A 24,137-nucleotide genomic window follows, 5' to 3' on the forward strand; every position below is an offset into this window, starting at 1 on the left:
GATCCATACTTAAAATGAGATTTGTGTAGGCCTTGCGTGAAAGGGAGGTTTGTGATCCACAATTGAAGTTTTTTCCACCTCATAGACTTTCTTGCCCCATTTCTAATGACAAATCAAAAGAATTACCCTTTTTAGAAACACTAATTCCCAACAGTCGTGCCATGATAAAAAAATATAAAAAAAATAAAAAGGAATTTTCTACTCCATTCCAAAGATGTTGACATTTTGAAGAGAGGGTATTAATTCCCTACCATAATTGCCCAACTACAAAGGCTAAGATACTCCAAATTGCTCGTAGTTGTCAAAAATTTAATTCACTTTATTATGATTAGATTTCCAAGACGACTTTCATTTCATCATCACCCACAAAGGAACAATACTACATTAAAAACATTTGGCATATACATGACCAACAACAATCCTACGGTGACCTAGTTAGCGTAAACCTAGGGTGGCCGAATCACTAAGTAGTGGGATGCCTTACGCCACATTGAACGGCGTACACTTCTCTTCATTCATAACAGCCTCTCATCAATTTAAAGGCACACACTCATTTCTCATACTATGTGAATGCCCCTTCATTTCTGTAGTAGTTCATCACCATGGACGCCCAAACCCACCAAAACTTGCCGGAAACCGCCGCTCACCGGCAACCCACATCCGGTTTTCCGTCCAACCTCTTGCACAGAGTCAAAGAGAATCTGGTTTTCAAGTCAAAATGGGCCGAATTGAATGGTGCAATGGGGGACTTGGGCACCTACATTCCCATAATGTTGGCCTTGACACTAGCCAAGGACCTAGACCTCGGCACAACATTGATTTTCACCGGCGTCTACAACATTGTCACTGGGGTCACATATGGTGTCCCAATGCCCGTCCAACCCATGAAGGCCATCGCCGCCGTGGCCATATCCAACCCCGATTTCGGCATCCCGGAGGTCATGGCGGCCGGGATATGCACCGGTGGGATTCTATTCGTACTGGGTGTCACAGGGTTGATGCAGCTAGTGTATAAGCTGATTCCACTGTCTGTTGTTAGGGGGATTCAGCTAGCACAAGGGTTGTCATTTGCTATGAGTGCAGTCAAGTACATAAGAAATGTACAAGATTTTGCCAAGTCAAAGTCTAGTGGTGAGAGGCCTTGGTTGGGGTTGGATGGGTTGGTTTTGGCTCTTGTTTGTGCTTGTTTCATAGTGATAGTGAATGGCGCTGGTGCTGGTGATGAAAAGAGTGAAGAAACAGAGTCCAGTAGTACTACTGAAGACAGGGTTGGAACGAGGAGGGACAGATTGAGAAAGATGTTATATTCTCTTCCTTCAGCTTTCAGTATCTTTTTGTTGGGTGTGGTTTTGGCCATTTTAAGAGGGCCTAAAGTGGTAAAAGGGTTCACATTTGGGCCATCTTCTATTCAAGTTGTGAAGATATCTAAGCATGCATGGAAGGAAGGGTTCATCAAGGGGACAATCCCTCAGATCAGTTTGTCAATCCTGAATTCTGTCATCGCCGTGGGGAAGTTGTCGTCGGACCTTTTCCCGGGAAAGGATTTCTCAGCAACGTCGCTGTCGGTGACGGTGGGACTAATGAATCTGCTGGGGTGCTGGTTTGGGGCCATGCCATGCTGCCATGGTGCAGGGGGGCTTGCTGGGCAGTACAAGTTTGGCGGGAGGAGTGGTGGGTGTGTGGCACTTCTAGGTGCAGCCAAGTTGGTTCTGGGATTGGTCTTGGGGAGCTCTATAGTGAAGGTATTGGACCAGTTTCCTGTTGGGGTCTTGGGGGTTCTGTTGTTGTTTGCTGGAATTGAGCTAGCCATGTGCTCAAGGGACATGAGTTCTAAGGAGGAGTCTTTTGTGATGCTTCTGTGCACTGCAGTTTCGCTCGTCGGCTCGAGTGCGACCCTCGGCTTCTTGTGTGGGATTGTTGCACATTTGCTTCTTAGGCTAAGAAAATATAGTAAAGATCAATCTTGTTCTATGGTGTGGATGCATGGAAATCCATAACTAATGTATAGTTGCATCTGTAATTTGTGAATAAAGAACCTAATCCTTGTACACCATTGCAATGGTTTTCTTTACTTGCTGCCAAACACCCCCTTTTGGGGAGATGAAAGGGTCAAATAAAGGAAAATGAACAAGAAAGAGCACAATGAGCCATAGTAACCATGGTTCGTTGTATCCACACGTGACTCTTTTTCAAGTCCAATAAGCAATTCGTATCAATCAGTTTATAGTGATTCTGTCCGAGTTTATTGTACTACAACCATAATTGATACTGCGAATAACTTAATCCAATAAAATGATTCGATGTACCAAACACAACCATAGACACCATTTTGTCTAAAGCTTCCACACAGATACAACATTGCAAGAAAGAGCACAGTGAGCTATTGCCTATGCACCTCTCCATTCTCTTTCTATCCATCAGGTCCTGACATTGACATATACAGAGATTGTTGTGTAGAAAACAAAGACAAAAAAGTGGCTGTCAATGGACGAACAAGCAGGATTTGAGAGAAATTATTACATTTTCTCAGCAAAACTCAACACGTAAGCAAATATGTCAGTTTTATTTAGATTTTTGTTTGCGCACGTTGTGATTGGTTGGGACCATGTAAAATTTCTCGAACCTTTTGTTATAACTGAAATGTTGCACCAAAAGACTAAGATTATAGGACAAAGAATCCATGAAGTGCTCATTAACTGTGTGTATTTGACATACAGGAAGTATGACTATGTTTTACCTGCAAACAGCATCTGTGCTAACTATGTTGAGTGCATACATGTATTCTGCTGATTTCAACATTTGTATGATCTAGTTGAAATTTCCAACGACAGTTAAAAATCAAAATCAACTAAAAACACACATTTCATTCTGAAATCATTTTCAACACCCCCTACTAGGTTCCTTTGTGTATTATTACATTTCTCTTCATTGTTTCTCATGTCTTCATCTCTTCTGGCAAGTAATGATAAAAATAAAAATCAACTAAATATACACATTTCATTCTGAATATATATTATCATTTTCAACATCCCCTAGTAGGTTCTTCATTGTTTCTCATGTCTTCATCTCTTCTGGCAAGTAATGATAATAGCACACACGCACGCACACACACAATCTTTGACAAGAAGTCCCATAGCTATGGTTGTGGAAGCAATAGCGACAGTAGCCTAATGCAAATTACAGAACCTTGCTGAGGAACAAGACAACAGAATTATACACATAAAAGAAAGAATGGAAAAGAAGCATACATGTTGATCTAACTGCAAGAATAACAACACATACAGGAATGGCATGATCTCGAAATTTACATTGGTTACTAATATATGTGCTCATGTACTCCTTCAAATTATATCTATACTCGAATCCTTTCCATTGACCAGAGAAGTTGAAGATGAAGCTCTTTATTCACACGGCATGTTACAATTGACCTTCAAGAAGATAAACAACCAGCCCTCTCAACAGTTTTTTTGGGGGTTGAAACAGAGAGATTATGTTGACAAGAAAATATAAAGGTGTATCCATATAACTATTCAAATGGGTTTCCACCTCTTGGTGAAAAGGAATTTGGAGTAGCGGGTGCTGGATATCTGCCACTGGGCTGTTGCATTGTGTTTAAGAAGGCAAAAGCAGCTTCACTACTACCAAAGTTACCAATTCCTTGCGGTCTGCAGTGACAAGAAGTAAATATAAAAATTTCATATGCCGAAGTTTTCTGAGAAGCTGAACTGTTGGAAATGCATTTTGAATGGAGCATGTTCTTAGAGACTCTTTATTTTACCGTTCCCCTTTCTTCATAAAAAGGATCATGCCTAGTCGATTGTAAGGCATTTGGCTGCTCTTTATTTTTTTTCTTTGTTTTTCCTTTCCTGAAGGAAAATGTTTCTTTCTTTAAATGTTTATATAACACAATGTATTATCTAATAAAGAATGGGCCAACAGCCCAAAATTAGTAGATTGGTGAACTCAATATATTTGTAGCCTCATTGGGAGCAGGACGGATATGCAGAGAAACTTTCTTAAAAGGAATATCATTTAAAATAATAATAAAAACTAAAAAAAATGCACTGTAAAACAAAATTTACCTGAAAGGTGGTGTGCTATTCGGTAATTGTTGCCCAATGAATGTTCCTGGGATTATTGAATTAGAAATTAGCAAAAAATATGAAAAAAGAAAAAAAAAAAAATATCAAATCAAGACAAGTTTACAGGAAAGTGGAAACAAATGATAATGATGTGATTTTACTTGGAGGCATGGCCATTCCATAAGAAGGTGATTGTGAAGGCACTGCAAATGCAAAAGGTGATGATTGAGGCTGCATAAACTGGGGGGGATGGACACCGAAGCTGGAACTATGCAGTAACCCTTTAGGAGCTGATACCATCGGGAGTGCTCCTTGCAAAGATGCCATTGAAGGAAACTGCATTACAGGACAAACAGAATTTAGAAGTTAGAAATCAAAACAGTCCATTTGGTCTACATGCAACTTCAAATGAATAGAAGGCTCACAAGTACCTTCACAAGAAAACAGAACCAGAAAGGTTTAATAAACCAGACTATTTATTCTTCATTTATGTCATCCATCATTTAACGTGAAACTATTTCATAACTTTGTATGATAATGTCTCAAGCCGTAGACATTATCAACATCATCCGCTCAAGTTTGGACTGGGAAGGCTCCTTCCCAGAGGCCCCATCTGATTTAGTAGACGAGAAACTGAAGTCTTAAAAGGGCTAAAAATATTTACAACTTCCTTTGAAATCTACTTTAAGATATCTCTCGTATATTTCTTACCAGTGAACAGTAATCAGGCATGCTTTGAACATTAATCAGGCAGGCAGCCATACCAAGCAATCACATGCATGCCTCATGCTCTGGTATTTTTTAACAAATTGCTTGCAGCTTCACTTTATTGTATTTTTATTTTTCTCTCTCTTCCTTAACCATTGAGCAAAGATTCAATAAAATATCTGAGCATACTGCATAGAGCATGAATCTTGCCTTCGTGCACATGGATTACTTTTATTTATCATCCACCTTGGAATACCTGTTGAATATGATGCAGGAAAGGGATAGGAAACATGCAAAACTAGTTTGGTAAAATTAAACTATTCATGCCGCAGGGGACTAGGGACTCTAGCACAAGTGAGCATTCTAAAACAATGAAATAAAAATAAACAAATAAATAAATGTTTCAGCACAGCCACTTTGTCTACAAGAGTGCACCTAATTTCAATATAAGTTGCAAGCTTTTAATTGTCGGCACAAATTCACTTCCTGGCTCCTGCTCAACCTTAAACTTTCTCCCCCACTAAAAGCAGTAAGGTAAAGTTAAACATAGCTCTGAGTCTACTGCTGATATGTAATACTATAACCATATATACAAGACCTTTATTGGCAGAGTGTGCATTTTAAATAATATTTCTAAGACCAACATAACACTTTGGGAAGATCTGTAGTCCATATAGACATAATGAGAATATGCATACCGTTGGGGCTTGAACTTGGGTTGTGTCGTCGTCAAGATCAAATGGGTTTTTTGTCTTTGCTGAGTTGGGAACAGTTGGCACGGGCTGTAACACAATATATATATATATATATATATGTATCAAAAACTTTCATGAGGTAGATGAAGCTAACATAGAACTTATGTCAGCCAATTATTTGTTTATTTATTGGGAGTAGGTAGAATACCAATACAGTAGGATGGTACTGCATGCCAAATCCCATTCCATGAGGTGGATGCATTTGCCAACTTGGAACTGGTGCAGGGAATGATGAATAACTTGCACCGAAAAGGTCCTGCAGAATTCAATTTTCATCATTAGAAAATTTTAGGAAAAATACCATATAATGCAAAAATATTATGAGACAGATCACTGTTACCACTGGGAGTTCCTTTCTTCCACTGTGTATTGCTTCTGCCACCTGAATTTCTTGCAGCCCAGTTCCAGAACTGGGGTCTTGGGCCAGTGTAGAGGCAGCTTGAGATGATTGTTCAGCAGAAGCACCAGAAGGTCCTTCAGAATTTGGTGCAAGTGATAAATTCCATGGCTGCAGATAGGCAAAAGAAGAAACAGAATTAGCTACTACACCTAAGGGCCAAGGCAGGGAACAAAACAAGATAGAGCAAGGTTTAAACTTTAAAGCTCAAATATTTTTGCAACTGTTTCGTCTTCAACGTATTTGGATTTTTCCACTAATTTTTCATACCCTTCTATGTGTAAATTCTAGCATTCATGAAATTTCAGGTTTGGTATCAGATTCAACCAAGAAAAATCAACGAATCTGAATTTTGAACCTCAAGAAAGAAAAGGCAGCAAATGTTTCTCACCTGCTTATACAAAGCTTCTGATGGAGTATTCTGTTGAGCAGTGGAGCTACTATGCCCAGAAGTCCGATATTGCTGCATGGTTGGCAGCTGCTGTCCATTAGTAATTTTGACCATGAAATCACCACTAATATTAGGCAATGCTGGTGTCGTTATTAAAGATGAAACTGCTGGAGCTCCCCCATTACTGGGGACCGATGGTACGTTGGTTGTTGATGCGGTTGAAGTAGCACTGACACTATGGGATGATGCTACAGCTGCGGATGATGGATCATGACCACTGCTGGGTGCTTCAGACACACCTACAGGTTCAACTGCAGGAGCTGACAATTCAAATAATAAATATTCTATGGAATTTACATTTGAAGCATCAGAAGCCTTCTCACTTGTGGAAGACAGAACAAGGGCCAAGTTGCCACCATCAATGGATGGAGCCGTTTGCAGAGTTTGTGGCACTGCTGTGGTGTCAGAAGACTCAATATCAATGCTGAAATCAATTAAGCTATCCAAATTCACTCCTCTGTTTTCCTCTACTTTTCCATCAACAGAACCTGGGGTGCTGGGAGATGATGTCTTCTGCAATGAGAAAGACTGAAATATTAGAACACGTTGTGTTTTAAACTCAATAGAAATTATAAAAGATGCCAGGTTTCCAAACTGGACTTCATGAACAAAATTCAAGCTGAACAATTTTTTAACACCAAATAATAATTCAGAAATTAGCCAATTGTCTCCTCCTTGAAGGAGGCAATAAGACAATCTTCTTGGCGCTATTTACAGCAGTGCCACATGTGAGTTACAGTCATAAAACCTAAAGCCCTTCTAAAAAGTTTGCTAACACAAACATGAGTGGCAGTGAGCATGAGAGCACCAAAATTTTCGTTTTCAACAAAATCATATACTACTTAAGGTTAAATTATATACACCTATAGAGATAATCCATGTATATATAAAGAGCATATTCTTGAGTTCTAGAGTGCATAATATTTTTCTTTCATACATTCATCAATTTGCATTAGAATAGGTGGGTGTGTTCTAAGTGTGTTGACATCATTGCTGTGGAGCAAATCTAGGAAGTTCAACACCAACAATTCAATTCAATTCTTCAGAACTTGTGTTGAATGGCTTGTTGGCTGGAAATTGAATCATTGAGTGAAGAAGCAGATCTGCTTGGAGTGAATGAAGATTGTTGATGAGCACATCATGAAGTTTGTTGACGAGCGGATCATGTGCCTGAAGACGAGAGTGGAGAGTTTGGTGGATTGATCGGTCAAGAGGTAACTAAGGATTATAGGTTTTGGAGAACTTTAAGTTAGTTGTAAGCTTCATTCTCATTTTGGATTTGGTTTGGCTGGACTAGGTCCTGTAGTTTGAACCGGTTAGTTTTTCCTCGTAAAAAATCTTTATATCCATCTTTTATGCTTTATTGCTTTATTTAATTATTGCATGATTGCTTGGGATGACGGATTGAGTAGATTTTAATGTTTAGTATATTTTGGATTTAATATTTTTTTTTGTTATTTTAGTTTAAATTCAAAAAGTATATAAAAACAATTAATCCAACCAACAAGACCTATTCACCCCCTCCCCCTCTAGAGGCATAGATCACAGAACTTGTGCTACTCTATATCAAGCCTAGGATTTTGGTCTTACAACTATCAGAAGGAATTGTAAGTCACCTTAATGTTAGGTGTACTTCAAAACAAAATGGTGTTGCAGAATACATGAACATAATTCTTTTGAAGAGGTCTCTTTACATAATTCTTAATGTTGGATTGTTTAAAGAGTTCTGAGCTGAGCTTTTAATGCAACCTTCTGCTTAGTAAATAGATCTCCATCAACTGCTATTTAGCGCAACACTCTCAAAGAAGTATGCTTTTCATATTCCTGGTGATTTCTCTGATTTGACTTTTGAAAGTATTTGATTGCCCTGTTTATGCAAGTAAATGATTGAATACTCGAACCTAGAGTAAAAATTTGTACAATTCCGGATTACGAATTGGGTCAAAGGGATACAAGCTGTTGGTTATAATCTTAAGTAAACAATATTTTTTATTGTCAATAAGTAAACTAAGTACATTGTCAAAAGAATGTGACTTTTGATGTATCTATCATGCTTCACCCAAAAACAGAGTCCGATGTACATAAAATATAGAGTGTGCAGGTGGAGCCAGAGTCAGAAGCTCCAGTGGAAGTGAGGAGGGCACTCGTCAGTGTAGTCACAAGATGTGGAAGGATTATGTGCCTAAGGAGCAGTAATACATTGTTGCTACTAGTAGACAGAGGAGGCAGATTAGACCACCTAAGTTATATGGTTATTCTGACCACCAAGGGCAGTAGCCCAATGGTATCTCCTCTACCTCCCAAAGTGGAAGGTGAAGGCTCGAGTACCTTAGGGACAACTGGCTGTGTGAGTTTCTTGACAACAAAAAAAAGAAGTTAAAAGGTGATTCAGATTGTTGCTTATGCATTGATGGAGACAGGTGGAAACTGAGGTAGTGAAGAAAGATATTTGATGAGAGGCTTGATTGGTGGATTGGCAGCAGGAGTTAACTATTAAACACTGTGACAGAGCACTGTACACCTGACCAAATATCAGATGTGAATTGAGAGGACCAAACATAGTGATATGAATATCACTTTATGAACCAAGCCTATTCCTACATTCAAGTCCAAGCATCGCTTGGATTGTTGTTTACAGTTGTTGAGGTTCTTTGGGGATTTTTGTGGAGAAGACGGGAGAGAAGATTTTTAACTGCGAGGCTTGATGGAATTTAAGTCAATGTGAAGATTTGTTATGATTTGTCTTATATTTTGAGTTCAAGAGGCCTTTCCTGGAGGTTGGTGAAGGTCTTGTAGTTTTCCCTAATTCTTTGTTTTTTGAGTGGATTACTCAGTTGCCTGGATTTGTATTGGGTTCTCTCTTGTATCTGAACCTGATTATATATAAAGGTCATTTAAAGTTTTGAGGGATAGAGAACTCATTATTGTGAAGAGATTGGGGTTTGTGAAATCGGGCAGCTACTATGCTGTATTCTCTTCGTCCGCGTAGTGAAATTTCACAGTTGTCTCATCTATTGACGTAGACTTTAAGCCGACCCACGTAAATTATTGAGTGTGCATTGCAAAATTATAATTTAACATCTCTGTTTGCTTTAAAATGTAATTTTAGATATTCCATAATAACAATCAGCAACAAAAAGAAGTCTGGTCCAGGAGAATTATTTGGAACTACTTTACAGTTTTTAATAAAATGCCCAATACAGCATAAGATGTAAAGTAATCAGCTAGCATCAAATCATAATTCAGCTCACCTGAAAATGACTAGAACCATCACCATCTCTCTCATCATTTGCTGCTGGACGTTCACCTATTTTTAGAGGTGGAACATTGTCACCCAAAATTTCTCTGATGGAGCGGACCACTGGGGGACTGATCTCCCTGCTCTTTTGAGAATCTGGTGACCTGCTACCTACCCTGGATTCAGCATCAGAAAACCCGCAGCTTTCAGCTTTCCTGCGCCTTCTAGAATTATCATCTCGAAACCTGTCATCGACTATCTCAAAATGAACAGGACGACTCTTGTGTCTCCCAGATCTTACATTTTCTAGTTTGTATTGAGGACTTCTTCTTTCATCAATATAATTTATCAAACTCCTGTCATTCCTTCCACCAGGACTGTACCTTTCAATAGAACGCTGCTCATACAAGTCCTCATTGGCACCCTGTAGCACAGACAAAAGTTATTCTTTAGAAACTCCTTTGACACAAAGAAGATAACTAATCAATTCCATTGTTAATAAATGAATGAGAACAAACAAAACAATTTCCCTGTTGTTATTATATTAAGCAGATCAACTTAATACAAGTGAATCTTTTTAAGGAACAACATATAATAGCTGCATGTGTATGTTCATGGGTCACAGGCTTACCACTTTCACCATTGCAAGCTTGTCAACACTCCTATCACTGGTATATTTTCTATCCACATAGACATGCTTAATAAAATCGCGAAGTCTGTGAAGATTACTGTATTGAAAACGTTTTGCATTAGACTGCATTCTTATGTTGTAAAGTAGCAGAAATAAACTAGAATGCATAAATACCTGCCATCCGGACAAGAATGGTTCTGTGGATCCCAGGCTTTGAAATAAATTTGCCTTGCCCGCTGTAAAAATAAAATGTGTGTTAGACAATGACAAATGGAGAAATTTGAATAAAAGCCAGATCAATTAAAACAGATATGCATGCAGAGACCTCATTTCCCCCAGCTTGAAGAGCATTCAGTTCTTCTGCATTAAATTTTGCCATAGACACTGATTTTACTCGGTGCATGAACTCTCGACTGGAATCAGTGCATAAAAATTTGTCAGCCATGGAAAGCCTCTCTTAACTAAAATCAAGTACTCTAGTGTTAGAATTAACTTGGCCCTTTTAATAATCATGCAATATGACTATCTATACATAGTCACTCCTATAAATGTGTCTGATACTTCATAAACATGTCCACAATTTATAAATAAATATTATTATTTCAGACACACCTCAACACGTCTTATATAACACAAACACATTCAAAGGTAGTCATGTCCAGCAATCTTCAAAATAATATAAACACCTCAAAGTGTCTAGCGTTTTTTTTTTTGTGTAAGAAAATAGAAATTATAAACCTGGTCGCCAAAGTCAAGCATATAATGAATTTTTTTATACAGGACACAAGTATAATTGTAATGACGAAGTAGGAGAGTAGTAGCATATATAACATGATAATCTTTACAATATTCATGTAACTTCATCTTCTAAATTTTATTTAATTATTAGTATAGAAACTAAAATCAATCAAAGTTCTATAGAAAAAATATATATATTTATATATAGCCATGAATATGTCAGCGTATCCTGTCCTTATCATCTCAATATTAGTGCTATCTAACTTTCTGTACATCACATGCAGCACTACATGAATGAAGTGTTGGAATGCAGTAAAAAAGGAATGAGTGTGAACACTTACTGTACTCCACTGCACTTTGTGCAAACAAATGTCCAGAAAGTTGTGCAAACATACTGCGGTCCCTGCTTGAAGAACAAATGTGTTGGTCTTACTACTATATTTCACAAGGGATTGCTCATTGTTGTAATTTGTTAAGAATTAAAAAAAAAAAAAAAAAAAAAAAAAACACTCAAGAATGGAATTACAATTGTATTTCACTACAACACCATTATATTAAAATGTAACAAAAACGATGATTGTGATAACCATAATCAGTACTTTATGCAGTGTTAACAAGCCATATGAGAAGTATATCTATAGCTGATCATGTGGGCATGCCGAGGTGATTTCACCAAGAGGTGCTAGGTATTGTTTCTCCAGGACATTGTCCTTATTGGCAAACTAAAAACAGATAATAAGGCCTAACATCAAATTTTTGCATGTGCCTAACACTAATGCCCACCAAACTTTTATCTTCGTTGTAGAAGGATCTTATGCTAAGCAATCCTTCACCATAACACCAACTCAAACTTCTGGTGGAAACAGCCTGTGATTGCAAAAAGATAGTATGTTCCATGCTTCATAGTCGTGAAGGATCAACTAATCCATTTGATTACTCTAATAAAATTCTTTGTGATAGGAAGATTTAAATAAATTATAAAAAGTCTGCAAGGCTACAAAATAAATTATAAAAAGATACATGCCTTTTGCTGATATTCCATAAGTTTGTTCACTTCTTAGTTCTTACTTCGAACTCGGTATTGATCAATCTATATTAATTAGGCAACTTTGACTGGGAAATTGAGGGTTCAGGTCCCCATTGAAGCAATAGTAAGTGTGTGAGTGTGTTGGATGTGCGTTCTTACCTATCCCAAAAAACAAAGGCTCAATAGTGACCTAAAGATAAAAGAATCACAAACTCCGCAATATAACTTATCATCAGAATTACCACTGGGCCACTAGCGCAGCTGGTATAACATCTCCTCCCTAAAAGGGGTGGTGAGAGGTTCGAGCCCCGTTTGATCAAAGCTTAAGCTAAATATACGTAACCGATCACAAGTCTTATTAAAAAAGAAAAAATTCCAATTAGTTGCTTGAAGCCAGAAAGTGAAATAAAAATGAAAGATAAATCACTAGTTTAAACAACATGTTATGCAAAGGAAATAAAATTCACTTATTAGGTCTGGTCGATGAGACTCTCCCACCAAAAGAATTGTTAGGTTTAAGTTAAAGACACAAATCCCTTGGATTTCCACATAACCATAAATAAATAAGACTTTGGCCGCTCTCATAGCCACTCATCTAGCTCAAAGCCAGGCAAGTGGTGATCAAAAAGGACATCACTTGCATTATAACTAAAAAAAAAAGGAAAAGAAAAAGAAAAAGAAAAAGAAAAGAAAAGAGAAGAACAAGAACAGTCAAGTACTTCTCTTTTATTTTCATTTTCTTTCTTTTGAGGGGAAGGAAGCCAAAGGGAGAATCAAGGATAAGCTCATGCACCAATCCTGATTCAAATTCAAACTGATAAAAAGAAAGCAACGAAACTGCATAGTAAAACATCATAAATAGAAAATATATCTATATATATACAAAAGGCAAACTCCATGACCTCCAGGTCCAGGTCACAATGGAACAACCTTACCATTGGGCCAAGGCTTGCCCTCACACATCATTCAGAAGTAAAACATAGTTTCTTAAGAAGCTCTGACCATTAATATTGTCTACACAAAATGTTACTAATCCACATTGTTTCAATATAAAAAATTGATTTAACCCAATTCCTGATTCAGTGGTTTGACAATAATGGGGCTGTCCTCTCACTTGTACATTCTCATTTACAGTGCAATAACAATGACCACATTGTAACACAAATTAAAATCCCTAAGACAATTTAAGAGTCCGAGACCAAAACTATACCAGACTGTTACAATTAATGCATCTCCGATTCTCCTGAAGCTTCAAAAGCCCACGAATGATCATTTCGATTCTCTCCTCATCCTTCACCCGTTTCGGCATTTTTATGGATTCTCTACCTCCTTCTCCACCTCCTTAATCTAAAAACAATCAGAACACCATGCAAAAACAATCAATATATACACACATACATACATTATATACATTTTACAAATAAAATGACTTTGTTCTAGAAACCAGAACATATATCACCAACAAAAAGCAAGGATATCAACAACTATAAAGTTATAAACATAATTCTGAGTCAGTTCTCCGGAAAAATGTAGGAAAATAAAACAAATTCAAGAACTTGTCAATGTAATATATATTAAGCCTGAAAACATGATGTATGACAACAACATTTCAGTTATTTTTCTTAATTTTCTCGGCAACCAAACAAGGGCAAGTTCGAGAACAGAGAAAGAGATAAGTACCTGATGGGGTGAGCATTGGAAGATGTGGCTTCGGAGATGGAGCTATGGAAAATTCGGAAGAGGGGAGGGTTGATAAGTCGGCCTGATTGCAGAAAGAGAGAGAGGAGAGGAGAGAGAATGCTGGCGTTTTTGGCGGGTGGGGAGGATGACCAGTATTTTGCCGGTTATGAAAAGGGTATTTGCAATGGTGAAATTAGAGGAATTTATTCATAAAACTATATTTTATTAAAGATTATCTAACTTTGGATTTGAATAAGACTCAATTTAGGGTTAAATATATATATATTTAATTTTATTATTTATTATTATTATTTATTATAAAAGTTTACCTGACAATGGTTAGAGAATTTGTTCCTCGGACAATACCTCTCTTGGATTAGCTCTAGTCAGTGGATTAGGTCCACCTTATTACTAGAAAGTTGAATCATTATCACTAAATCTAATTACTCATATCCCCCCCCCCCCCCCCCTCCCCTTTGTGAAATTCTTAATTTTGTTCTGCAAATAAAATTTAAAAGTACACAACATAATAAATCTTTTATAAGTGGAATTTTTTTTTTTTTTTTTTTTCTCCTACGTGCATTTGACTAACATAAATATTTTAAAATTGAATTACCATGATTTAAAAAGAAAGAATAATGAGAAGTTAGTATATATGGTTATGATTTTTTTTTTCTTTCTAAATTTTTTATTGCTTTTCAATATCATAAAATATTTGTAAGAATTCCATTTCCTTTCTTTTTATTTTAGAGTGCATGTTTGTGCAATTTCAGAAATTTCCAGCGCCTAATTGCAAAAAAAAAAAAACAGTTTTAGGGACGACTTTGTAAAAACTACTATAACTATATAAGATTCGCTTTCGTGTTCCTGCTATTACGTTATCAACATCACCGCCTCCTCTCTCAATCCCTCTCTGAAACAGAAAAACAAGTCTTAACCCTAACTCTCTAGCTCCCCCTCCATACATCCTTCTCTCTCTACCGCGTGCACCTCAAAATTTGAGAGAGGGCTCAAATCCATCGCTCCCCGATTTTCTCTCGAGCTCTCTACATTCGTCGACATTTATCTCGTTGAAACCCTAATCATCCATTCACGTCCTTCATCCATCTTTCAAGCTCTAAAATCACATCCCAATATTCGTTTTATCTAAATGCTTCATAGGATTTTCTTATATAATAAAATAGGCTCTATCTTTTGAAACCCTTACTATTTTTGATCCAGAATCTGACTCTCAAGACTTGTTAATATTTGCATTAATTGATTTCCTCAAATCAGAAAATTATCTGATATTTTCAATTACAATTTTGTTTTTTTTGTTTGAACCATAGAAATTTTCTTACAATTTTGTTTTTTTTTTTTTGTTTGAACCATAGAAGTTTTCTTACATTCTTTAATAATCGTTTTGTTCTTAAAGTTTTGATAGCATAATCAAATTGTCTCGGAAATTTCATTTTTGTTCAGTGTTCTAAATTCTGGAAAACATTGTAATTTTCCCTGTTTTAAAGCTTTTATACATTTGCATACTTGTGCCATATCTGGGATTGAGGGAGAATGGTGGGTGGTGGTAACAGGAGAGACGATGGGTCGTCGGTGATCAACAATACCAACGTTTTTGCAGCGCTTGACAGTCTTAGGAAGAAGAAGAAGAACGATAAGTCGAAGGGTAAGGGCTCTTCAAAGGCTCCAGCAAAGGAGCCTGAGCCGCAGGTTATCTGGACCCCAGCTCCTTTGAAGGTGAAATCGTGGGCAGATGTGGATGATGAGGACGATGATGATTATTTTGCAACCACTGCTCCGCCTGTGTCTGTTTGGGATTCGTCGGAATCTCAGCAAAATGAGGAGAAGGCCCATGTAGAGGTGTGAATAAGAATGCTTTCATTGACTATTCACTATTCACTATTCACTATTGGCTGATTGAGAAAATGAGATATATGCTATATATGGTTTTCTTTCGCCGAGGCCAATAATTTTTTGTGTGAGAATCTGTTGGCATTGGAGCTTAAGAATTTGTTTGTAATGCTTATGTCCTGGAATGTCTATTATTGGTTGTTGTTGTTGCTTTTTTATTTTTTTTCATCAAAATTTTGCAGCAGTTTGTTGAAAGTTTAGGAATTAAACGTCTCATGATTATATGTGTCTGATGTTTAGTGGTACCTTTGTGTCTCCTAATTAGTGTGCGTCTCTCTCTGGTACATGATTTTTTTTTATTTTATAAGTGACTTTGGTACACGAATCTTGTCATTAGAATGTATTTGTTGATTGTTTTGACTCCTTATCATTAGCTGCTTATGTGTACCATCTTTGCAGTGCCATTCATTATTTGTGTTCAAGTTACAAAGATATGGTTTTTTTATTTTTTTTTAAATAAAAATTTACACAAGGAAATACTGAAACTGAAAATATCATTATATGAACGGTTGATTTTTAAAATTTATATTATAAATGAGCTTCTAGCAGTGTCTTTCTCAAAATATTATTGTATTTCCTATATATATATATATATATTAGGATTAAAAATAGAAATTGGGTCTCATTATTACCAATGTTAGGCAGGTTTAATTTTGGAAGGTAGTTTTGTGCTTTTGGGGTTTTCCATCTTTCTCAAAATATTATTGTATTTCCTTTTTTTGTTTTTTTAAGGATTAAAAATAGAAGTTAGGTCTCATTTTTACCAATGTTAGGCAGGTTTAATTTTAGAAGGTAATTTTGTGCTCTTGGGGTTTTCCTTAAGTCCTATAAACAGACCTCATGCAGGAGAAAAAGATAGCATTGCTGCATTGAAATAGAATGAAATTGGATTAATATTTCAAAGAGCTTTTGAGAAGGACTGAAGCTTACAAACTTTTTGGAAATGTAAAAGAGGCATACTTAAATTTCAGTGGAAGGTCAAATATAGGTCTATAAAAAATGTAAAGTATATAAATGAAATAGTTACCTGATGGAGTCATGGATGATCAGGTAGGTTCGTGGCCTATATTTCTGACCCATGTTGCACTTGGTAGGATGCCTGCATGACATCTTCTGAGCAGGATATTATAGATCATAACCAGTTATGAATCTTATGTAAAACCATTATTTGGGTTTCTGCCAAGCTTTTGCTTTGAAGCTCGCATCTCTTAAGTAGCGTAAGTCTGAATAATTTCAATATATTTTACTAGAAGTTTTCCAATTAGCAACTAATGGTGTGATTAACTGAAGTTCTTTTATTATTATTATTATTGTTTAGTTTGGTCGAAATTTTATAAAATGTAAATTACTAATTAATAATCAAGATTGTAGAAATTTTTCTAAAGGTCATGAAAACAACAGTTTTTTTCATTCTTGATTTCCCTTGTGAAGATTACTATCAGTATCAGGGCAATGTTCAATTTGCACCATTTATATGTCAGAGGTCAAACATGTACATGTTAGAAACAATCAAATAATTTGTTCCCGAAAGCTACCCTTTATATTTCTGATATATGGCTGACATGATGCTTGTTTATCTGGGATTGCAGGAAAGTGAAAGTGATGACGATATTCTCGATGATGAAGATGATGATGTGGAGGAAGAACATGACAATGAACCAGAGGCTCCAGCACATCCTGAGCCTGTGGTGAAGAAGGCGCCTGATGTTTCTTCAGCATCTAAAGAAACAGAAAGACAGCTTTCAAAGAAGGAAAGGAAGAAAAAGGAGCTTGCGGAACTCGAGGCCCTTTTGGCTGATTTTGGAGTTGCCCCAAAAGATGATAATGCTCGTGAAGACTCTGGGGGTAATTACTCGATTAATTGTATTTGACATGAAATATTCCTATTCTGCTTTCTAATTGTGTTATCATGATTTTTCTGCTTTTGATTTGAATCTTTGCTTCACATTCCATTTTTGTCCTACAAGGCTACAACCAGTGTATTGCTTTTGCGAATCATTGGCACAGGAACAGAGGCTCCTGATAATGAGATGTGTTCCATTTCAAGAAACTGATACATTTTAGCTGTTTGAAATTTATTGATGATTAAAATTGAGGTTTCTGAAGGTGAATCTTTACACAGTTGTGTGCAGCCGTGCCTTGCATTTGGCGTTCAGAGTACCTTTTTGTTTCTAATCTCATTTTATTTCTCATGTCACTCTTAGAGGTTGTGTGAGGTTTTTAAAATCTATGCTTCTTATTTCAGTTAGAAACTCTCTCTCTCTCTCTCTCTCTCTCTCTCTCTCTCACACACACACACACACACTTGCATGCACTTTCATGTGATTCCTTCTTGTTGCATTGTTTGTTATTGGTTTGACTGATGTGTATCTCGTTGTATCTTGTGTTGAGGATTGTTCCTCTTGTTTGTGCTGGCTTAATAAATGGTGATTTAGGAGATAAAAGTTTTAAGATGATTTTAGAAAGAGAAGGGAAATAAAGGGAGAGAAGAATACGTTTGAAAAAGTTGATGTTAGAATAAATAATATTATAAAAAATTTAAAATGAACGAAAACATAATGTACATTTAAAAGAGGTATAGATATGTGAGTTTTAGATTCTATTTCCTCAACTTATCAAAGTTCATGCCGAACGCAAACTCTTCCTATGCCCGAATTTTAGGGCGTAGGAAGAATTTATATATTTTATATAAATCGTATAATGAGAGTTTTTATTTAAGATAGTCTTTGAAAGAGATAAAAAATAGAGTGAGAGGAATACTTGTTTAAGAGTTTGAAAAAGGTGATGTCTCTTTATGTTTGTTAGAATAAATGATACTGTAAAAAATAAAAATTGATCGGAAAATCCATGTAGTATTAAATGTACATGGAGTTTTTGATATCTATACTACTAATTAGTGTTATATGAGGGTTTCAGATCATTTTTAATTCTTTTGAGTATTGTACTGCCAATCATAATTTGCCACCTTAAACAACTATTAATCACCGAAAATAAGTGAGTAATAAATGGTAAAGTAATTTTAATTTTTAATGTAGTATATTGATCTAATATTGTGTATACTCATATATACATGTAAAGTAATTATAATTTTTAATATAATATATTGATCTAATACATCTCAAAAATCAATCAACTTCTATACTTTCATATCTAATCCTTATTACAAAAGGTAAAACTTTATCAAAGTACTTTCAATTATCTATTAAAATCAATTCAACGAAAAATAATATATAAAAAAATTAGAGTGGGCAGAATCATAACATACCACCTTAAACAACTATTAACGAGTTAGAGTGATAAATAGTAAAGAAATGAGTTAAATATAGCGCAGACCCTCGAGATCATCATCTGGATCGAACCCTCAAGATCATCATCTGGATCGAACCCTCAAGATCATCATCTCAATGAGCCCTCAAGACCATCCTTGAAATCTAAACTTTCAATTCCTCCATCTTAACATTTCAATCATCATCATGTGGAACATTATTGTTATTGGCTGGCTTATTCCACAAACTTGATTGCTAGCTAGTGTAACTTTCAATTCACATACTCGCATGTAGGGATTCTCGTTATCGTCCACTATTTGTTCTTGAGGGCTCGATCTAGACGAGGGTCTTAAGGGGTTAGGGTTAGATTCATTGAATGGTTTTGAAGGTTAGTGTTAGATTTAGAGGATGGTTTTGAGGATTCATCAAACCCCACAAGACCATCATCTGGATCGAACCCCAAAAGGCCATCATCTGGATTGAATCCTCAAGATCCTTGTTTGGATCGAGCCCCACAAAACCATCCTTTAAATCTAACATTAACCCTCAAGATCCTTATTTGGATCGAGCCCCACAAGACCATCATCTTGATGAACCCTCTAAATATAGACTTTTGATTCCTACATCTTAATATTTCATATATCACAACATTCTTGCCATTGGCTTGCTTATATCCCACGAACTTGGTTGCTAGCGAGAGTGAGGCTGAATGACGTGTTACTCGAACGTGGTCATTATATTCGAGAGGAAATTTCTCGGAGGATTCGCTTTTCCTTACCCTCGAAGAAACCGCGTAATCTCAGTTCTTTTCATCTTCTAAGTCGGGTTTAGGGTTATCATCCACTATTCGTTCTTGAGGGCTCGATCCGAACGAGAGTCTGAAGGCTTGAGGGTTCGATTCAAACAATGGTTTTGAAGGGTTAGGGTTAGATTCATTGAATGGTTTTGAGGGTTTGATTCAAACAAGGGTCTTGAAGGTAAGGGTTGGATGTAGAGGATGATTTTGAGGATTCATGAAACCCCACAAGACCATCATCTGGATAAGCTCCACAAGACCGTCATCTCGATGAACCATCGACACCATCCTTTAAATCTAACCTTAACCTCATATGGATCGAGCACCACAAGACCATTATCTCGATAAACCCTTAAAACCATCCTCTAAATCTAACCTTAACCCTCAATACCCTTGTCTGAATCGAATCCTCAAAACCATTCAATAAATTGAATCCTAACTCTTCAAGACCATTGTTTGAATCGAACCCTCACGCCCTTGAGACGTTTGTCTGGATCGAGCCCTCAAGAACGAATAGTGGATGATAATGAGAATGCCTAACTGTAAGCATGTGAATTGAAAGTCACACTAGCTAGCAACCAAGTTTGTGAGATATAAGCCCGCCAATAGCAAGAATGTTGTGATGTCTAAAATATTAAGATGTAAGAATTTAAAGTCTAGATTCAGAGGATGGTTTTGATGGTTCATTGAGATTATGGTATTGTGGGGTTCGATCCAGATAAGGATCTTAACGGTTTGATCTAGATGATGGTCTTTTGGAGTTTGATCCAGATGGTCTTGTGGGGTGCGATTTAGATGATGGTATTGAGGGTTCAATCTATATGATGGTATTGAGGGTTCGATCTATATGATGGTATTGAGGTTAAGGTGGTAGGTTATGATTAGCAGTTTTTGTCTACAATTTTTTTTATATAAGTTTTAATTGAATTGATTTTAATAGATATTTGAAAGTACTTTGATAAAGCTTTACCTTTTGTATTGATGACTAGATATGGAAGGATAGAAATTGATTGATTTTTGAGATGTATTAGATCAATATATTATATTAAAGATTATAATTACTTTACATGTTTATATGAGTATATGCAGTATTTATATTAATCATCTGTTCTTTTTCTATATTTATTGTGTTGAATTTGTATTTTACCTCTAGCTTAATGTTCTATTGTTATTTTTTGTATAATTTTGTTTTGTATTTGGGTTCCTAAAGCATAACATAATTACACCTTGATTAAAAAATTACTCTGTTCTCCCCTATGGTACTCAAGCTCTCTCCTACATTAGCAGAAAAAAATGGTAAACTGCACTTGACAAGGGTCACAAATATATAGACATTAAAAAAAAGTAGTTTGAGGGGCCCAACTCAGTGGGCACTATACAAGATCCTAACTATAATTCTCAATCAAAAATGAATTATATTGATATAGTTTAATTCTGTATTGAACACATCGTGCTCATTGTATGGTTTAATGTATATTTAATATTAGTATTGAAGTTAAATTATATTATTAGATTGCTATCCCTATTGTAATTCTCAATTAAGTATTAAAATACAAAATAATTGTGATATATTAGCGTATGGTTTAACTTTATTGAATGTGTTCAGTAGTAGAGTTTTGATCTCAACCATGATTCTCAAATATCAATATAGTATGAAAATAAAATGTCAAGTAGCGCATTTTTTTTTCTTAGATAAGTAAATAGCGCGTATAAAAATTGGTAACTCTTAAATTTTAACATTTATATAGTAGTATAATTTTATCATTTTTTTTTCTTAAATTTTTATCAGAAAAACTTCATGAGAAGGCACCAGGGGGGAGATGCAAGTACAAGCAGATCATGTATGAGCAAACAAAAAAATACAACACCTAAACGAAGCTTAAATCACCTACACAATTTACAGATGAATTATTAGAATAGAGAAAACTCCTGAAAGCCAAAATATAGTAGTAATCATCAGTTCAGGAAATTGACTGCAATCCTGTTGTTTTCAATTATTCCCTAATTGAAACTTAGTCTGCAATTTGATTCTTGTTGGCAGTGGGAAAGTTTGAAAAATCCATTCTTATGTAATTTCAGTTGAAAATTCCAGATTTTCTAGTTTGATTCTGTTGACTGTTTTTCTAAACATGTAAGATTGTTCCTTGCATCTGTTTTTGTTGTTGTTGCTGTTCTGTTAGGCGAGCAACACATGAACACCACTGTCCCATGTAGCAGATGCAATAGAGAAGATTACGTATATTAATTCTAGTTTGTTCAGTGGTTGCCTAGACATGTAAGATCTGTTTTTTTTTCTTGCATTTTGCAGACGTTGCAAAAGAGAAGAAAGAGGGGGCACCAAATGGAGTTGTAGATGGAGAAAAGAAGGAAAATGCTCCTGCTGAGTCCAAAAGTGCGAAGAAGAAGAAAAAGAAGGATAAATCTTCGAAGGAGGTAAAGGAGTTGCAGGATCAAACTGACAGCTCAAATGTCAGTAATGGGCAAGAGGAAACTGCTGGAACCAAGCAGGCCGAAGAAGATGCATCTGCTATTGATGTAAAAGAGCGGCTAAAGAAGATGGCATCAATGAAGAAGAAGAAATCATCTAAAGAGACAGACAGTGCTTCAAAAGCTGCTGCAATAGAGGCTGCAGCAAGGAGTGCAAAACTTGCTGCAGCAAAGAAGAAAGAGAAGAATCATTACAACCAGCAACCGGTGCGGTAAGAGCCCCTTTAGTTCAACATTCACAGATCAAGAGATGCATCTCTTATGCATCTCTTATTGTTCATTTGCCAAATCCGAAATAAACAGCTTCTTTGGGGTGTATTCACTTGGGAAAAAAAAAAATTTGTTTCTCCTTTTGTCTCACTAGTCATATGACATTTTTTTCCAGACAGTTATGTCATTGAAAATATTTATGGTATTTGGACCTTATTGCTCATTGTATATCAGAGTAGTACCTTCTACAACCTATATCTCTCTCTTGTATATGTCATTGGAATCATGAGAAAGGACTTGCAATTTCTTGTCGGCTGATGTTATACGTGGTTTTACAAAAATAATACCTAAGCCAACCACATGCCTTTCCTAGTTTTAGATGTGTTGGTTGCATTATAATCTGTGGACAAATCATATATAAGATCAGACCTTGTGAGTACCCAGAAGAATATTTTCCCTTGAAGGGTATATAGAGAGGTGATAATGACGTGTGTTTTTTGGCACCGACTTTCTGGCCCTGTACAGTTTTCTACTCCTTTGCTTCATCTTGGGATTTTCTTTCTTGTTATATGGTCCAACCTAGGAAGCTTGTACTCTTCTATGAGACACGGACACTCCATGGATACTGTTTCAGACACGTATGATGCTTCATGGCTGTGTCCATTGTTTAAAAATAAATTTTATTATTTCGGATACTTGGCATATACATGTTGAACACTCGGTCGACACATCTCGGGACACCTGGTCAACGCATACATTCTTATAGAAAACAAACGCATGCCAGTTGTATAAACAACATTATAAATATAATTCTAATTATAATGACAAAATAGGATATCATTATCAAATATGATTTTTTGTATTCAAAGAGCTTCATCTTTTAACTTATGTGCTTTTATAAAGAAATTATAAAATAATTAAAGTTGAATGATTGTCTCATTCAATAGATAAATATATTTATATTTATAAGTTTTCACCATGTGTCTGTCTTATTTTTTTTAGAATTTGATCTGTTGGACGTATCCGGGTCCATGTCTATTTCCGTTCTTCTTACGTGCTTCTTAGGTGCAAACGATATTGTACATTTGTTGAGCCAATGGTAAATGTTTGAGGGGAACTGTTGTAAACGAGGTTGCAAAGGTTTCCATTAACACCCAAAATTCTTCTTCTTGTGAGGGATGTCTTTTAAGTCTCCGTTTGTTTAGATGTAAAATATTTTTCAGAAAATATTTTTTTAAATTTTTAGTATTTGGTAAAAAAAATATATTATACTTGAAAAAGAAAAACACTTTTCGAGGAAAATATTTTACATCGAAACAAATGAAGCCAGAACTATGAGAATTTCATCGGTGTCGGGTTTAAGAACTCTTATCTTGACATCTCAGACCGCCTGTGGTACATTTTTCCCGAAATAAGCAAAACTTCTCTCAAGTTCTATGCCATTGGCTGGCTTATCCCACTAGTGTGACTTTCAATTCCACCCGAAGAGCATCCACAGTCTTCTGGATATGCAAAAACCATCACAGGGCCATAGCAGCCATTGCCCTTGTCCCATTGCTTGCTGTCTGGAACTGAAAAGCTTACTGACCAGTATGCGTCCATGATCGGCATTGTACCAGTCTTTTCCTGCATTGCTAAAACTTTGTTCTTTCATCTGCACGCGCGCAGCAGAATTAAGGTTTCATCTACCATTTGCCACCTTCCTCGGTTATACATACAGCACTTTAGATAAATGAGATCCTTCACACATTCTAAGTCAGCAT

General features: G+C 36.1%; 3 protein-coding genes across 4 annotated transcripts; 2 read left to right on the forward strand and 1 right to left on the reverse strand.

Moving 5' to 3' along the window:
* Positions 1-396: 396 nt before the first annotated feature.
* LOC132304402 (molybdate transporter 1) lies at positions 397-2,232 on the forward strand. Its single transcript, XM_059802062.1, has one exon. The coding sequence runs from the start codon at positions 603-605 to the stop codon at positions 1,995-1,997; it is 1,395 nt and encodes a 464-aa protein (XP_059658045.1). The 5' UTR covers positions 397-602; the 3' UTR covers positions 1,998-2,232.
* A 604-nt stretch (positions 2,233-2,836) lies between these two features.
* LOC132304403 (probable ADP-ribosylation factor GTPase-activating protein AGD14) lies at positions 2,837-13,922 on the reverse strand. Of its 2 annotated transcripts, XM_059802064.1 has the most exons (15): positions 13,708-13,922; positions 13,238-13,374; positions 11,342-11,403; positions 10,588-10,675; positions 10,437-10,498; positions 10,263-10,359; positions 9,645-10,055; positions 6,717-6,906; positions 6,334-6,632; positions 5,886-6,053; positions 5,694-5,801; positions 5,489-5,572; positions 4,244-4,418; positions 4,083-4,128; positions 2,837-3,665 (listed from the first exon to the last, which is right to left on the reverse strand). In XM_059802064.1, the coding sequence occupies exons 2-15, from the start codon at positions 13,334-13,336 to the stop codon at positions 3,527-3,529; spliced, it is 2,028 nt and encodes a 675-aa protein (XP_059658047.1). In that variant the 5' UTR covers positions 13,337-13,374; positions 13,708-13,922; the 3' UTR covers positions 2,837-3,526. The 2 variants fall into 2 exon arrangements, with proteins under 2 accessions (XP_059658047.1, XP_059658046.1); XM_059802063.1 differs by having other exon boundaries at positions 6,334-6,906.
* Positions 13,923-14,572: 650 nt separating this feature from the next.
* Positions 14,573-22,629, forward strand: LOC132304405 (uncharacterized). The gene is made up of 3 exons (XM_059802065.1): positions 14,573-15,564; positions 17,205-17,460; positions 21,986-22,629. Exons 1-3 carry the CDS (start codon positions 15,259-15,261, stop codon positions 22,378-22,380), a joined length of 957 nt encoding a protein of 318 aa, XP_059658048.1. The 5' UTR covers positions 14,573-15,258; the 3' UTR covers positions 22,381-22,629.
* Positions 22,630-24,137: the final 1,508 nt, after the last annotated feature.

This window comes from Cornus florida, unplaced genomic scaffold, assembly GCF_030987335.1.
Source record: "Cornus florida cultivar Cherokee Brave unplaced genomic scaffold, ASM3098733v1 CherokeeBrave_3.0.0_Hap2_Chr04, whole genome shotgun sequence".
Taxonomy (NCBI): Eukaryota; Viridiplantae; Streptophyta; class Magnoliopsida; order Cornales; family Cornaceae; genus Cornus; species Cornus florida.

Coding starts and splice junctions, on each gene's coding strand:
- LOC132304402 (XM_059802062.1), top strand. CDS start 603: ATGGACGCCCAAACCCACCAAAACTTGCCGGAAACCGCCGCTCACCGG.
- LOC132304405 (XM_059802065.1), top strand. CDS start 15,259: ATGGTGGGTGGTGGTAACAGGAGAGACGATGGGTCGTCGGTGATCAAC. Junction 15,565..17,204: donor AGGAGAAGGCCCATGTAGAG/GTGTGAATAAGA, acceptor CTGGGATTGCAG/GAAAGTGAAAGTGATGACGA. Junction 17,461..21,985: donor TGCTCGTGAAGACTCTGGGG/GTAATTACTCGA, acceptor TGCATTTTGCAG/ACGTTGCAAAAGAGAAGAAA.
- LOC132304403 (XM_059802063.1), bottom strand. CDS start 13,336: ATGCCGAAACGGGTGAAGGATGAGGAGAGAATCGAAATGATCATTCGT. Junction 10,360..10,436: donor CATTCTTGTCCGGATGGCAG/GTATTTATGCAT, acceptor TTTTCAATACAG/TAATCTTCACAGACTTCGCG. Junction 6,907..9,644: donor ATGGTTCTAGTCATTTTCAG/GTGAGCTGAATT, acceptor TTCTCATTGCAG/AAGACATCATCTCCCAGCAC.